General features: G+C 30.7%; 2 protein-coding genes across 4 annotated transcripts in view; one reads left to right on the top strand and one right to left on the bottom strand.

The window, feature by feature from the left end:
* The window catches only part of LOC131802328 (ataxin-8-like), a 137757-nt gene that overhangs the window by 99306 nt on the left and 22857 nt on the right, over positions 1-15594 (bottom strand). The gene's annotated exons all lie outside the window — the stretch shown is intronic.
* On the top strand, positions 6898-10618 carry LOC131802326 (uncharacterized). Of its 3 annotated transcripts, XM_059122430.1 has the most exons (5): positions 6898-7169; positions 9047-9159; positions 9226-9428; positions 9489-9639; positions 9699-10618. In XM_059122430.1, the coding sequence occupies exons 2-5, from the start codon at positions 9102-9104 to the stop codon at positions 9845-9847; spliced, it is 561 nt and encodes a 186-aa protein (XP_058978413.1). In that variant the 5' UTR covers positions 6898-7169; positions 9047-9101; the 3' UTR covers positions 9848-10618. The 3 variants fall into 3 exon arrangements, 2 of the variants coding, with proteins under 2 accessions (XP_058978413.1, XP_058978412.1); XM_059122429.1 differs by having other exon boundaries at positions 6898-9159; XR_009342148.1 differs by having other exon boundaries at positions 6898-9159; positions 9226-10618.

Below are 15594 nucleotides of genomic sequence, written 5' to 3'. Positions count from 1 at the left end.
GAAATTAACACAAAGGCTTTCATCAATCACAGGGCAGGCATTGGTCAATAGTGTTGGGACACACATACTTATAAAGAGACACCAAAGCAGCCAGCGGAGAGACAGACATACAGACATCGTTGACAATTCTTGCAGGCATTACAGCAATCATACACAAACATATAAGGATTTAGCATTGATTAAAGGAACGGAAACTAAGGGAAATTGGAACAAGTTGGCAGAATTAGTACAAAACCACAAAAACCAAAATGACATTTTCCAGGCAATGCTTAGGAGAAGGGGAAGATTAATAAAACAAGGAAATCAATACAAGAGCTTTAACCACCGACAAAGAGATTTTAAAGGACAAATTTAAATTTTAGGACAAAGGACAAAAACGGATATTAAAAGACAATTTTTGGAGTTTGAGAGGCTGGATGTAATCCAAATTTATAGTACTAGGAATATCTTGCAAAAAATTCTCGAAAAATCCACATTAAAGGACTAAAAATCCTTGGAAGAAAAAAAATCAAATATTTAATGTTCTAAAGTCCCTGGAAAAATACATTTAAGAAATCAGACGTAAAGGGGTTTAGAGTCCTTCAGAAAATATTCTTAGAGTATTCACCATGATTTATTCGGAAAAAAAATATAAAAGTGTCATGTGGAGTTCTCCGGAAAATATTCCTAAAATATTCACTTTGAGTTCCCCACGAAAAACTGAAAAAAATCCGATTTGGGACTTGAAGAAAATATTTAAAACAAATTAAAAAGCAGTAAGTTCGGCCGGGCCGAACTTTGAATACCCTCCACCATTTGGAACGAATTTGCAAATAAAATCCTTAAAAAATTCTGTTAAAATTTGAAAAATACCGAATATAGCCGTTATATTGGCATTGTTTGTCATAAGTCATTACCAAATTCAAATTCGGAACTTGAAATAAACGGTGAATAATGTAGCTAAAACCATCAAAATATCGTATATAGGGAGGTACCGTTAAATCGGAGCTGTGCGAAGACCTGGACCTGCATAGACAATTTTCTGTCATAGGCAGTAGCATCCATTACGAACTTCAAATACGACATTTCAAACAATTTGGGTGAGTATTGTACCTAAACTCGACAAAATACCGAATATAGGGAGGTACTGGTATATGGGGCCTATACGATGACCTGGAGCTGCATAGACAATTTTCTGTCACAGACTGTAGTTTCCATTACGAACTCTAAATGCGTAATTTGAAAAAAATTCCGGTGAATAATGACGCTGAAATCCCCAAAATAAAGAATATAGGGAGGTACCGTTATATGAGGGCTATACGAAGACGTGGTTCTGCACAGACAATTTTCTGTCTTAGGCAGTAGTATCCATTGCGAACTTCAAATACCAAATTTTAAACAATTCCGGTAAAAAGTATCGCTAAAATCATCATAATACCGAATATAGGGAGGTACCGTTATATGAGGGCTATACCAAAAGGTGGATCTACATGGCCCACTTTCAATACCAAAAGTCCTGCAGACATAATATACATTTGAGTAAAATATTATTAATCTACTTCAATTCGTTCGGAAGCTAGTGTGATTTCCACAGACGGGCAGACGGACGGACATTGCTGGATCGACGTAGAATTTTATGCTTATTAAGAATATATATACTTTGTGGGGTCTAAAATGTATATTTCGAGGTTTTACAAACGGAATGACAAATTTAATATACCCTCCATACTATGGTGTAGAGTAAAAAAATAAGATTTGGGACTTTAAAAAATTATTTAAAAAAATCCACATTCTTAAAAGAAATATCTACGTTGAGTCCGTTGAAAATAAATTTAAAATAACTGAAGTAAGTAATTCTCAAGAATTTCTTAACATTTTTTAAAATAAACTCCACTTCTAAATGAATTATAAAAAAGTATTTTTAAATCTGTGTTGTTAAAAATAATTGCAAAATATTTTTAAAATAATGAAAAAAATATAAAAAAACCTTTTTTTAAATGCAAATTATTAAATTTTAAAATATATATATTTTTTGAGAAATAGCATTTGTGTATGTGAGAAACGTTATATCATCATCCCTTTAGCTTTTTCTGAACATACCCCACATAAACACTGTCTCTTGTTATCTTCCCCCGTTTGTTATTATCTTTCTCAAGAAATTCTTAACATTTTTTAAACAAGCTCCACTTTCTTAATGAATTATAAAATATTATTCTTAAATCTGTGTTGCTAAAAATAATTGCAAAATATTTTTTAAAATAATTTTAAAGAAAATTTAAAAAAAAGACTTTTTTAATGCAATTTATTGAAAATCCTTGAAAATATTCTTTAGAAATAGCATTTGTGTATGTGAGAAACATTATAGCATCATCCAATTACCTTTTACTGAACATACCCCACATAAACACAGTTTCTTGTTATTCTTTCCCCTTTTCTTACTCCCTTTCTCTTATACTAATTGTAAATAAGCCGGCATTGGTTTGCAATACCATTGTCACTAGCACAGGGACAGGCAAGAGTAGTCACGCATGCCCCCCACATAAACACTGTTCTTGTTATTCTTCCATCGTTCGTTATTCTCTTTCTCTTAATATGCTAATTGTAAATAAACCGGTAGTCACACATGCCTTCAGTGAGCGTAATTTTCTCCACACTCCCACTAAGGGCCATATAAAAACAATGTAATCAGAGAGCAACAATATCAGGAGAATATAAATGTGCGACTCTCCTGTATTAACATAAATATGAATAGAGCAAGAATAGCAACAATCCCATAACATAGAGAAAGAGAGTGGTGAATTTTAAAGTAAATGGAATTCGAGAGTGCAAAACACTATTACGATAAGAAAAAGCACCAGTGCAAGAAAAAAAACTTGTTGTCATTATATTTTTGCAAACAAAGTGAAAAGTTCATTGGAACTTCACTAAAAAACTTTTTTTTTATTAATAAACAAAAAATGTTCTTTTGATTGGAGAAATATACATTAACAAGTGAAGGATAAGTAAAAAACAAATATTACTCTTGAAATAGCATTGCTGATCATATCACCTAGTGTAGAATTTGATGATTTGCACATTTTGTCAGAAACGAATAAGCAGCTGGAGTGAAATATTGCCCGTGGATCATCCGTGCTATTGATAATTGAAGTATGGCAGTGTCCTTTATATGTTAGAGAATATTTGCGCATTTAGCAAGTGTTACTTATAATTGGGAGAAGAGCCATTGCTCGTTCATTAGAGAAATGTAGTGTTCGATTGTGTATACTTGTTAAGAAGTTTTAGTTGTTTTTTTTTTTTTTTTTTTTTGTTTAAATCGCAGTATTAAAAACAACTAAGAAAGAGAAAACAAACACTAAGAAAGAAGTCTGGTCCATCGGCCAGTTTAAATCTTTCCAGAGGAAATTCGTTGATTACAGATGGATTGTACATCCGTGGTGGTTTAAAATCCAGCTTAGTAAAAGTTCTCGATTTTGATTTTTTTTTCCAGAGTTAAGTATTTGTATCCTGACTCCGAATTTTTTTTTCTTTCCCGATAACAGTTTATTTGATCTAATAGTCCGTGTCCAAGATCCGGGTTACATACGGATCTACTACGATAAAGACAATATCATAATTTGACCATTTTTAAAAGCTAATGAAAATACCTATCCAGCAGTGATTATATTATTTAAAACGATTAGGCAGTTATACAAGAAATATCGATTTTTTGGACACCATTTTTTTATAAAACACCCAAACAGTCAAAAAATGTCAATTTTAGGAGCCCGTATAACTTATACTTTAATATAGCATACACTGCAATCCTTCCAAAATGACCCATTTGGAAATAAAAGTTGGTAAAAATCTTGAAAAATATTTACAGAAATCCACGTTATTTAAATTCTTTAAATTTCTTTGAAAATATTTTTTTTTTTTTTTTTTTTTTTGGAAAATACACGTTTTTAATTTTTCTTTTAAATAATTCACCCTAAAAAATAATTTTAAAAACGTCAACGTTTCTTAAAATCTTTTGCAAAATTTAAAAATTTAACGCCTATTAAAATCTGGTGTAAAAATTTAAAGGAAACCCACGTTGCTCAATATCCGTGATAAATCATTTTTTTTTTAAATCTACTTTATTTGAAATATTTTAGTTAGATTATTTATTTTTAATATGTAAAGACATTCACTTTATTTAAATTGCTTTATTTTTATTTATTTTGAATCCACATAAAGTCTTTGAAAAAAAAAAAAAAAAAAAAAAAAAAAAAAAATCTAAAAAATGCACGTCATAAGTAATGTTCTATTTTAATTGTTCTTTAATATTTTTATAAAAATTAAAAAATCAACGCTTCTTAAAATCTTTTGTGAAATTTTATGCTTAACATCCAAAATAAAAGCATTTTTAAAATATTCTATGTTCTTTGAAAAAATGAAGAAATAATTTTTTATATCCTAAAAATAAAATATATTTTGAATTCTTCAATAACAATAATAAAAATACTAATAATAATAATAATAATAATAATAATAATAATAATAATAATAATAATAATAATAATAATAATAATAATAATAATAATTATAATAATAATAATAATAATAATAATAATATATAATAAAGAAAACTTAAATAAAATTATGTTGTTTCAGAAAATGTATTTTTTATATAAACCACCTGCTCCTTCTCTCCATAATTCGTACGTATTTTAGTACACACTAGATACTCCATTTGATTGTAAGCCAATAGAACATGTTTGTCTCTTTGCATACCCTCTCCATTGTCCTATCTCTTTCTCAGAGAAAACCATTAACATTAATTAGGAAATTCTCTGTTAAACCTAAAACTGTAGTTGTGTAGTTCAATAGTAAGTGTAAGCAAATACTTATATGTGTGTGTCTATGGTACTTAAGATAGCTTTCATCAATCAACTGACCACCAAGGGTGCTTGGGACACATCAGGAAGGTAAATTGATTATTTTAGCAATTCTAGTCGATAATCGACGAGATGAAGAATGTAGAACATGGTCTGTAAGGTAAAGTACCAGAGGTTTCATAAGTACCTCAATGTAAACCACAAAAACCAAAATGTCATTTGTGAACAAAACAGAAGGAAAATAAATCAATGGAAGGCAAAATGGTCACCAGGACTCTATGAAGCAAAGGTAATAAAAATTGTAGAAGAGAATGAGAGAACGACAAAGTATTTAAAGAGAGAAAATAAATTGGCAAATATATGACCCAAAGATGGGCATATGATGATCTTAAGGCTTGTATACACATAATATTAGAATTATACAGAGTGAGATAAAAAAAACTGCAACAAAGTCAAAAGTCATAATTTTTACATTTTTTTTAAATGTTATTGAATGAATGAAAAAAATGGCAGAAATAGCATTAAATTTAAGAACGGCCAATGGAACCGTCACACGCTGCCCGAATGTTGCTCTGCGGCATTTTGGCCCATTCCGGGCGAAGCGCTGGCTTGAGGTGATCGACATTTTGCTATTTTTTAGTGCCAACCTTGCTTTCCAAAATATTTCAGACACAATAGTCCAGCGGATTGGTATCCGGAGATTTTGGTGGCCATTGTGCGCTGGAAATGAAGCGAGGAACCTCATTTTGTAACCATTCTTGGGTGGCGCGTGCTGAGTGCGATCGATGATGCTGAGTTCTGTTGGAATGTCCAAGGCCAAAATGTTTGCGGGCCCAAGGCTTTAAAACACCCTCCACAATATTTTCGCGATAATAAACGACATTTATTCTGATGCCACGGTCGATTAATACGAGCGTAGAGCGACCATCGGCTGTTATGGCTGCTCACACCATCATCATGGCCGGCTCTTAAGCTCTGGTGGCCAACCGAAGGTGAACATTTTCAGGTGACCTCTTTGGCAGGTAAACACGATCATTTTGTTTATTTACAAATTGCTGGGCAGCAAATGCTTTCTCATCGGAGGAGAAAACCAACTTCGGCAGTTCACCACTTTCGGCCAAGCGAAGCAACTCTTTAGCTCTTTCGAGCCTATTTTCTTTCTGTTGCGGTGTAAGTTCTTGCACTTTTCAATGGCTTTAGCCCGAGCTCATTTTTCAATATTTGCCGAATTGAATATTGTGATATGTTCAGCTCACGAGCCATTTCTCGGCCACTGCGACGCGAGTTTCGATCAAGTCGCTTCTTTACTTTTCGAACCATTTCTGCTGATGTTGCTATTTTCTTCCGTCCACTTGCTTGACATAGGGATACGCTATCACGGTAACGAGTGATGATACGAGACACAAAATATTTATTCACATTTAAATGCTGGAGCGATAGCCATTTTTGGTTTTCCGGCCAAATATAACGAAATCATACTATCACGCTTGAATTCCATCACGAATAATTGTTTTTCCGGAAAATTCTCACAAAAACGCTTTTGTAGGCTTGCAGACAATATAATGAGCTGTCACTGAAATAATTTTAACAGCTGTCGGATGAGTGGCTTAGAAATGACAGCAGTCTAAAATTGGTTGCAGTTCTTTCATCTCACCCTGTATCTCCTGGTATCTTCGTGGACATATCATTTATGGGGCATCATCCTCGACATTTTCTTGGAAATATATTTTTCGTGGTTACCTGTTACCAATCAGGCCATCATATCCATTGAAGCCTTAATAACATATTTGTAGTTGGTTCTGGTTATTTTTTCATCTCATTCCATTAATTAATTACAATTGTAAAAATATTCGTTAAGTCTGTTATTTTCATGTCACGTCGATTAATTAAATAAGCATTCATTAAAAAATGGAAGATAAAAAAATATTTTCCATGCCATTATATTTTTTTATTTTTAATTTTCGGTATTTGTTTATGTGTTCGTTTTTTGTTTTCAATTTTATCCTGATCATGTCCATGTGTATAATGAGCCATATTTTACATTAAATTAATACCTTCCCTGCTGCGAGCAAAGAACCATGTATCTTATATTACCACTTTATTTCTACAGACAATTGTACTAGTTCAAATTTCAACAATTTACGAGTAGAGTTTGGTTTGGGACACTGATTGTAGTGTATTTCTACTGACAATGTCGACAGTTGGCTTTTCTTTTATTGTCATTAAAACATATTGAATATATACACATTTTTATGTAATTTTTTTGTAGATCGCATCGAAACAACGCGTTTTTATCGGCAATTAATTTGTTTTGTGTGTTTTATTGTTAAAAAGGTGATTATTTATTAAATATATAAACAAAATGAGTAAAAGAAATTATAAAAGATTAATTAAAAAACAAAAAATATTGTATAAAAACAGAAGTTTGCAATGTGAACAAGAAAATAGTGAAAGTGAATTTGTGTCAAACGGTGGAGATTTTATAAATGATTTCGTGGAAAATGGAATGGAAGATTTTGCAGTTCCGAAATTAATGTTGCGGGACAAACTTAAAAAGTGGTGCATGGAAACGAATCCTTCAAAGAAATGTTTGGAAAGTCTTTTATCAATATTAAAGGAAGAAGGTCTAGATGTTCCGCTCACTAGAGAGACTTTGGTGGGCAGAGCAAAAAATATGTTAACGAGAAATGTTGCCCCTGGAATTTATTGTCATATTGGCATAGAAACACAACTACGAAAAGTTGGTCACATTTTGGAAAAGTATGAGGAAGTCGAACTAGATATAAATATCGATGGAATTCCACTGTTCAAAAGCTCTCGTGTGCAATTGTGGCCAATCCTTTGCAGAATCGTTAATATTCAGGAGAAAACAAAACCGTTTGTTGTTGGATTATACTTGGGAAACACCAAGCCGGGTAGTGTGAATGTGTATTTGAAAGACTTCATTGATGAAGTGATTCTACTAAAAGGTCAGTTTATCATACAACAAAAACATTTAAAATTGAAGTTTCGTTGCTTAATATGTGACGCACCAGCAAAAGCTTTCGTTTGTGGAGTTCCTGGACATACATCAACACATGGCTGCACCAAGTGTACTCAAATTGCGAAGAAGGTAAACAATGTCTTGACTTATAGTAGCGAGAGTGGTTCCCTAATCTCCGATGAGGACTTTGCTGTGCGAAAGTATCCATGCCACCATTCCCAAATGTTCAAAGAAGAAAAAACTCCTCTCGAAGAAATTGGATTTGGTATGATAAATCAGACTCCTTTAGATAGCATGCATCTCATTGACCTCGGAGTCACCAAAAAAATGCTAACCAGAATAATGCATAATAAAACTGAAAAGAAAACCTCAAAACAAAATATTTCAAAAATATCTTCTGAATTGGTGAAATTTAAAAAATACATTCCAAGGGAATTCCCAAGAAAACCCAGGCCTTTAGATGATCTTTGTCATTGGAAAGCGACTGAATTTCACCAGTTCCTTGCTTATACAGGAATTATTGCTCTTTATAATAATGTACACGAAGATATTTATTATGAATTTTTAACTTTACATTGTGCTTATCGACTTCTTAACAATGCACGACATATGGATCAAAATATTGTTCAAGCTAATAATTTGCTTCAATTATTTGTCGAGAACTTCTCAACTGTATTTGGTTCGAACAGCATTTCTTTTAACGTTCATAATCTGCTTCATTTGGCTTCTTGCGCAGAAAAGTATGGTCCCCTTATTTCGTTTTCTGCATATGCATTTGAAAATAAACTGCAAACACTGAAAAAACATGTTCGAAAACCATCACATATCTTTCAACAAATTATTCAAAAGGAAAAAAATTGCATGATTGTCAACACTATTCAGGATGGGTTAAAATATGAAAAAGGTGTTATCGTTGGAGCTTTTGTAAATGATTGCTACATATCCTGCAAAGAACCAGATAATATTTGCGCGGTGAATTCATGCATTCCAATAAAAATTGATAATATAAAGAAAAAGGGCGAAATATATATTGAAGGCAGTCGAATTTTGGCATTAGAAAGTTTCTACGAAGAACCGGTGAATTCTTGTGAGATTGGTATTTTCAAAACGAATCTGACTCTAGGGGAAAAAGAGACATTTTGTATTAAAGACATTCAGTTCAAATTTGTATGCTTGCCAATTGATTCTGATTTTGTAATCGTGCCCATTTTACATTCCTGCTTTCCAGAGAAATATCAAGCACAAATTTTTACCTCCTAAGTACACAACTCCCGCACATAAACATGTCGAACGAAAATGCCAACCCTTCCAAAGGAAAAATGAAATATTTTGCTCCACAAGGTAATCTCCAAAGATTATCACTAAATTTTTAACAGTATAACAAAATTGAGTTCATATTTTTGATAGCTAATGCAAAATGTTCTTCCTGCCAAGAAAATGCCAGAAAACTAGACACGATTATTGATATTTTGGCGGAGCATAAAGTTTTACTGGATCGTGTTATTTCTCAGAACGCATTTGTGGACAATATTATGACAATTTTTCCAATTGAATCGGAAGAAAAACTTCGAGAATTTGATCGAATTCTCGCAACACAAGCAGATCTATATGTACGTATCTGCGTTTTGGGAATAACAAATTCATAACTAAAACAATTTTTACAATTGCAGACTCGACAAATGAAAAATCTCATTGCAGGTAACGCTGAACGTAATTTGCATAAAGTATTTGGAAGAAATATTATTATGGATTTTAATGTTGACGGAACTTTCGGGAAAAAAGGTCTACGAGATTTTGGTAATGTACTTGCCGCCATAATAGGTAAAACGTGTTTGTTTTTGTTTCAAATAAGTAATGCTAAAATATAGTTTATAAAACAGAAGTTATATCAACATTTAATAAATTACCTGACAAGACTTTACGAGCAGCGTTCCAACGCCAAAAGAAAAAGTATTTTAAGATCAACAAACGAAGCAGGCGCACCGAAGAAAAGGAACAAGATGAAAATGATGAAGAACCACAAATTTAACTGAATGTTTTTATGTTATACTATATAATTTTAAAATCCTAGTTCTAACTCTATTCAGTTTTATTAAAAATAAGACAAGGTTTGGCCAGCCTTGAAAAAAGTGAGCTATATATGTAATCCATTTCTTAATTTATTACCTTGCCTAAAATTCGCAGACTGTTTTAGATTAATTAAATATATTGTGTGTAGATTGAACTGTGCTTTACTTTTGTTTTTGTTACTTAATAACTGCGTTAAAAATGTAACGTTGTTAAATACTTATTCTATTACAAGCATTTTCCTAAAAATCTCAAATGACTATTTGGTTCGAATGCCTCCATATGATCTCGAAAGGACTAATGGTCTTCTAGTGTTTATTTGGTTCAAATGTCTACATATAGCTCAGGATACCCAATAAAATGCAGTGATTATTTGGTTCAAACGTCACCATATAAACTTAAAAGATCTAATCTTTTTCTAGTGATTATTTGGTTCAAATGTCTACATATAGCTCAGGAAACCCAATATAATGTAGTGATTATTTGGTATACACGTCATCACATAATCTCAAAAGATATAATCTTTTTCTAGTGACTATTTGGTTCAAATGTCACCATATAGTCCCAAAAGAACTACTTAGTCAATATAGTCAAGGTCTACTGGTACTTCTCCTATGACAAGCCTATGTTAAATGTCCATAGGAAATTACATTGGTTGTGGTATACTTTTTCACTAGTACTAGCGACAATGTCACCAGTAAAACACTACAATTTTACTAAAGCTGCTCGCTGCAGGGTTAATTGCAGCTTTATTCAATGAATAAGCAAACTTATACACCCACACACACAAATACATACATACGCATTCATTTAAAAAAACAAAGGCAAAAAAACTACAAAAAATAACACCATTAAATATTGCATATCTCAAGGCTCAAAAAAATATTCAATTTCCAGCAATTTTCGTTAAGTCTTCATTAAGGCCGTTTGTTGTTGGTTTTTCGTAGATAAATCAATTTGTGAAAATTTACATTTCTCCTTCGCACAAATTTAAGCATTTTCGTGAAAATTTGTCATGATTACCGTTTCGCCAATCTGTAGTTATGGTGAAATGAATAACAACATTGAAATTCCATTTACAATCTTTTGGTTATTTATTTTTCTGGAATTGTCAATGCCAGCGATAATCCAATGAAATTAATTATATAATTGAGGAAGCGAATGGCAAGGAGAGGGAGAGATAAATAAAATTATTGTTGTGGATGAAATGGGTGACTTCTCTAAATGGAGATCAAGCATTTGACCCACACAGCGGGCTAGGTGCTCTTTTTTATAGAAGACTAGAAAGATTTCTTCTCCAAAAGAAGAAAAAGAGATATTCAACAATTTGCCAATTTTAAGTTTCGACGAAAGCTTTGGAGATGAGCATTGCAGACGCAGACGAGTTCAGAATCGGTATTTTAAGTCGAAGACTCCGACCTACGCCTTGAAAAGCAAAAATCGAAATTCGATTTGCAGTCGATCTACGAAAAATCGGCTTATTCTCTTGAATTTTGTGTCTATGCTACTAGACACTCGGCGACATCTACATTTCATTGAATAACACCCCTTTCCATCTTCAATCTACCTTAAGTTTCCACCATTACTTATAACCACAATGGGTTTGCATCTACGCTACCGAACATTTGAGACGAGGCTGCACTACAAACTTCTGTCATAGCTATAATTTATGAACTACTGTAACGGCGCTTTGGCTGAATCCCCATATATTTCCTACTGACCTATGATAAAGATATTGAAAATTCATTTTTTTTTTTGTTGCAAATTTCATTAATCTCATAAAAGTCAGTTTGGTGGTTTGTATATATGCTACCGGGTATTTAGCGCCATCTACATTTCACCGCATTTGAGGTGAAGCTACACTACATAGCGATGTCAAACCGGTAATTACTGTACTATTGCGACGACGCTTTGGCTGAATCCCTATAAATTATCTACTGACCTGTGGTAAAGATATTTGGAAGGTAAATAAATATATAAAAACGTCTAACCCTGCAAATTATTGCAAGTTTCATAAAAATATTTCGAAAACTCCTTGTTCTGTGGCACATTTTTTTCCTCACTTGCCACCTGCCCCTTCGGTATAGGAGATTACTTCCTGGCATTCCTTTTTCTCTCGTTGAAACTCTTAAAGGAGACCCTCTTCACCCTTTTTTCTACCATATATCGTTGCAAATCTGAATCCATAATTTAACAGACGTGGATTTGTTAAAAAATATTTTTTCCACATTTCAGGGTTTTTTAAAAAAATATTTTTTCCACATTTCAGGATTTTTTTTTTAAATATTTTTTCCACATTTCAGGGATTTGTTTTTAAAAGATATTTTTTCCACATTTCAGGGTTTTTTTTAAAAATATTTTTTCCACATTTCAGGATTTTTTTTTAAAAATATTTTTTCCACATTTCAGCATCGTGGATTTTTTAAAAATATTTTTTCCACCATTCAGCAGACGTTGATATTATTAAAAAAATATTTTTTCCACATTTCAGCAGACATGGATTAAAAAAAAAAAAAAAAATTTTTTTCCACATTTCAGCAGACATGGATTTAAAAAAAAAATTTCCACATTTCAGCAGACGTTGATTTTTTTTAAAAATATTTTTCCACATTTCAGCAGACGTGGATTTTTTAAAAAATATTTTTTCGAAGAACCAACAGTCGTGGATTTTTAAAAAAAATCGTTTTTAGAAGAACCAACAGTCGTGGATTTTTTAAAAAATAATTTTTCAAAGTAGCAACAGACGCGGATTTTTTATAAAAATTTTTTTCCATAATTTAATAGACGTGGATTTTTTAAAAAATAATTTTTTAAAGTAGCAACAGACGCAAATTTTTTAAAAAATAATTTTTCAAAGTAGCAACAGACGCAAATTTTTTAAAAATAATTTTTCAAAGTAGTAACAGACGCGGATTTTTTAAAAATATTTTTCCTACGTTTCCGCTGACGTGGATATTTTTAAATTTTTTTTTTCGAATTATCAACAGACTTGGATTTTTTAAATATATTTTTTCCACATTTTAACAGACATGGATTTTTTTAAAATATTTTTTCAAATTTTAGCAGACGTGGATTTTTTGAAAATATTTTTTCCACATTTTAGCAGACTTGGATTTTTTTAAAAAATATTTTTTCAAAGTATAAACTGACTCGGATTTTTTAAAAAAAAATATTTTTTTTGAGCCATCAAAAGGCGTGAATTTAAAAAAATTATTTTTCTGAGCCATCATAAAAACGTGGATTTAAAAAAAAAAAACTATTTTTTGAGGTATCAAAAGACGTGGATTTAAAAAAAAAAATATTTTTTTTTTGAGCCACCAAAAGACTTGAATTTTTTAAAAAAAAGTATTTTTCTGAGCCATCAAAAGGCGTGGATTTTAAAAAAAGAGTATTTTTCTGAGCCATCATAAAGACGTGGATTTTTCAAAAAACTATTTTTTGAGGTATCAAAAAAAAAACGTGGATTTTTAAAAAAAATATTTTTTTGAGGTATCAAAAAACGTGGATTTTTAAAAAAATATTTTTTTTGAGCCATCAAAAGGCGTGGATTTAAAAAAAATATATATATATTTTTCTGAGCCATCATAAAGACGTGGATTTTTTAAAAAACTATTTTTTGAGGTATCATATCTGACAACTTCAATCTTAAATTTTATATTGCGTTTGCATGTGTGGGAGAGAAGGAGGAAGATTGCCTGTGCACATTCTGCCATTAGAGTAGAAGTCATGACATCGTTCTTGCGTCAGCTATTTAATCGGTTTTAATTGATATTTATTTATATTCTGTTTACTTATGTCAATAAGCGGCTGTTGCCTCGTGAGCTCTGATGCCACTGAAAAATGAATCGAAAAAATAAAACTCTTAAAATATTTACAATGCACGCATTGCAAATGACTGCAAATACCCTGGCTATGCAATAAGGAAATTATTTTAGGATTTTGGTATTGGGTAGGGAATTCGGTTTTTTCTAGGGCGCTGATACTTCTGTGGTATTTGATATAATTGTTTTTTTTATATATTAAATTCTAAAATATATATAATTATTTTTTACTTTTTAAATGTGAACATTTAATAATAAAAAATATTTAAAAGTTTCGATTTTTTTAAATATCGAATAGTGCGACCATCGATATTTTGTTAGCTCTTCAACACATCCCCAAGCCACTGTGATTTCAGCAACGTGGTGACACCAATAACTTAAATTATGTTTAAGTGTTTCACACACACTAACTCTAAAGGGAATGTGTAAATATCCTTCACATCCTTTGCATTGTTTACACACATACACACCAATACATATATACATTACATTGTATTCTGTAAATAAAATTACAAAAATATCCGTTTTTCGCAACAGCTTGAAAAGGAAAAAAGTATTACTTTTTTATTTATATGCTTTAATTCCACACAACTTAAATCCTTATCCTTACATATCCACCATCATCTGAGGCCATTAACACGGTCATAATTTTAATGTCCTTCGATGGGGAAATGAAAATATTATGAATTGCCATTTGTAGAATTCCATTTCCTTATACGTTTTTTGAGTTGATTCAAAACAAGTAGAGGCATACTCAATAATCAGACTTGGAAGGCCTTTAAGGTCGCACAATAGAGAGATATGGATGGACTTCTTTAAAATACTGACTGATCTGTATTTTAAATAGATATAACAGGGCTGGCATTTATGTGTCGTAATATCATAGTAATATTTTTAAAGAACATTAGACGAAAAATTAAAAAATATAAATAAATAAAAGAAAACAATTTAAGAAATTATGAAAAAAAAAAAATTCTAGTCCACGATTATGGAATTTTACAAAATATTTTTTTTTATTCACGTCAATTTAAAAAAAAAATTATGAAAATATATTTTTTTAATCCACGTCAATTGAGCTCCATAAAACATGTTTTTTTTTTTTTTAAATTAAAAAAATATTTTTTTAAATACACGTCAATTTTTTAAAAAATTATAAAAAAATATTTTTTTTAATCCACGTCAATTGAGCTCTTTAAAACATATTGTTTTAAAACATTTGAAAAAATATTTTTTTAAATCCACGTCAATTAAAAAAAAAAAAAAAATGAAAAAATACAAATAATAATAATACAATTGTTGTTTTATAAAAACAATGGGATTAAGCCTGACGATTTTTGCAACAACAAAATACTACGGTATCCCAAACAAACATGCCAACACTGTTCTAAGTTAAGAAAAAATATTTTTTTTAATCCACGTTAATTTTTTAAAAAATTATTAAAAATATTTTTTAATCCACGTCGCTGAATTCCTTAAAATTATTTTTTAAAACATCGAAGTCTCCTAGATTCATAAAAAAATATTTTTTAAAAATCCGCGTATTTTAGATTCATAAAAAATATTTTTTAAAAACCCGCGTATTTTAAATTCATAAAAACTATTTTGTACAAATCCACGTCTCTTAGATTCATAAAATATATATTTTTTTAAAAATTCCACGTCATTTAGATTTATAAAAAATATTTTTTAAAAAATCCAAGTCATTTAAATTCATAAAAATAATATTTTTTAAAAAATCCACGTCTTTTAGATTCATAAAATATATTTTTTAAAAAAATTCACGAACCTAAGATTCATAAAAAATATATTTTTAAAAAATTCAGGTCTTTTAGATATAATTTTTTTTTTAAATTTTACGTCTTTTAGATTTATAAAAAATAGTTTTTTA

This window comes from Musca domestica, unplaced genomic scaffold (genome assembly GCF_030504385.1).
Source record: "Musca domestica strain aabys unplaced genomic scaffold, Musca_domestica.polishedcontigs.V.1.1 20, whole genome shotgun sequence".
In the NCBI taxonomy this organism is placed as follows: Eukaryota; Metazoa; Arthropoda; class Insecta; order Diptera; family Muscidae; genus Musca; species Musca domestica.
This window is presented reverse-complemented; position numbering and strand designations above follow the sequence as displayed.

Excerpts from the sequence above, each read along its gene's own strand:
- LOC131802326 (XM_059122430.1), top strand. The coding sequence starts at position 9,102 with ATGTCGAACGAAAATGCCAACCCTTCCAAAGGAAAAATGAAATATTTT. Across the intron at positions 9,160-9,225 it reads GAAATATTTTGCTCCACAAG|CTAATGCAAAATGTTCTTCC; the intron begins GTAATCTCCAAA and ends TATTTTTGATAG. Across the intron at positions 9,429-9,488 it reads CAACACAAGCAGATCTATAT|ACTCGACAAATGAAAAATCT; the intron begins GTACGTATCTGC and ends TTACAATTGCAG.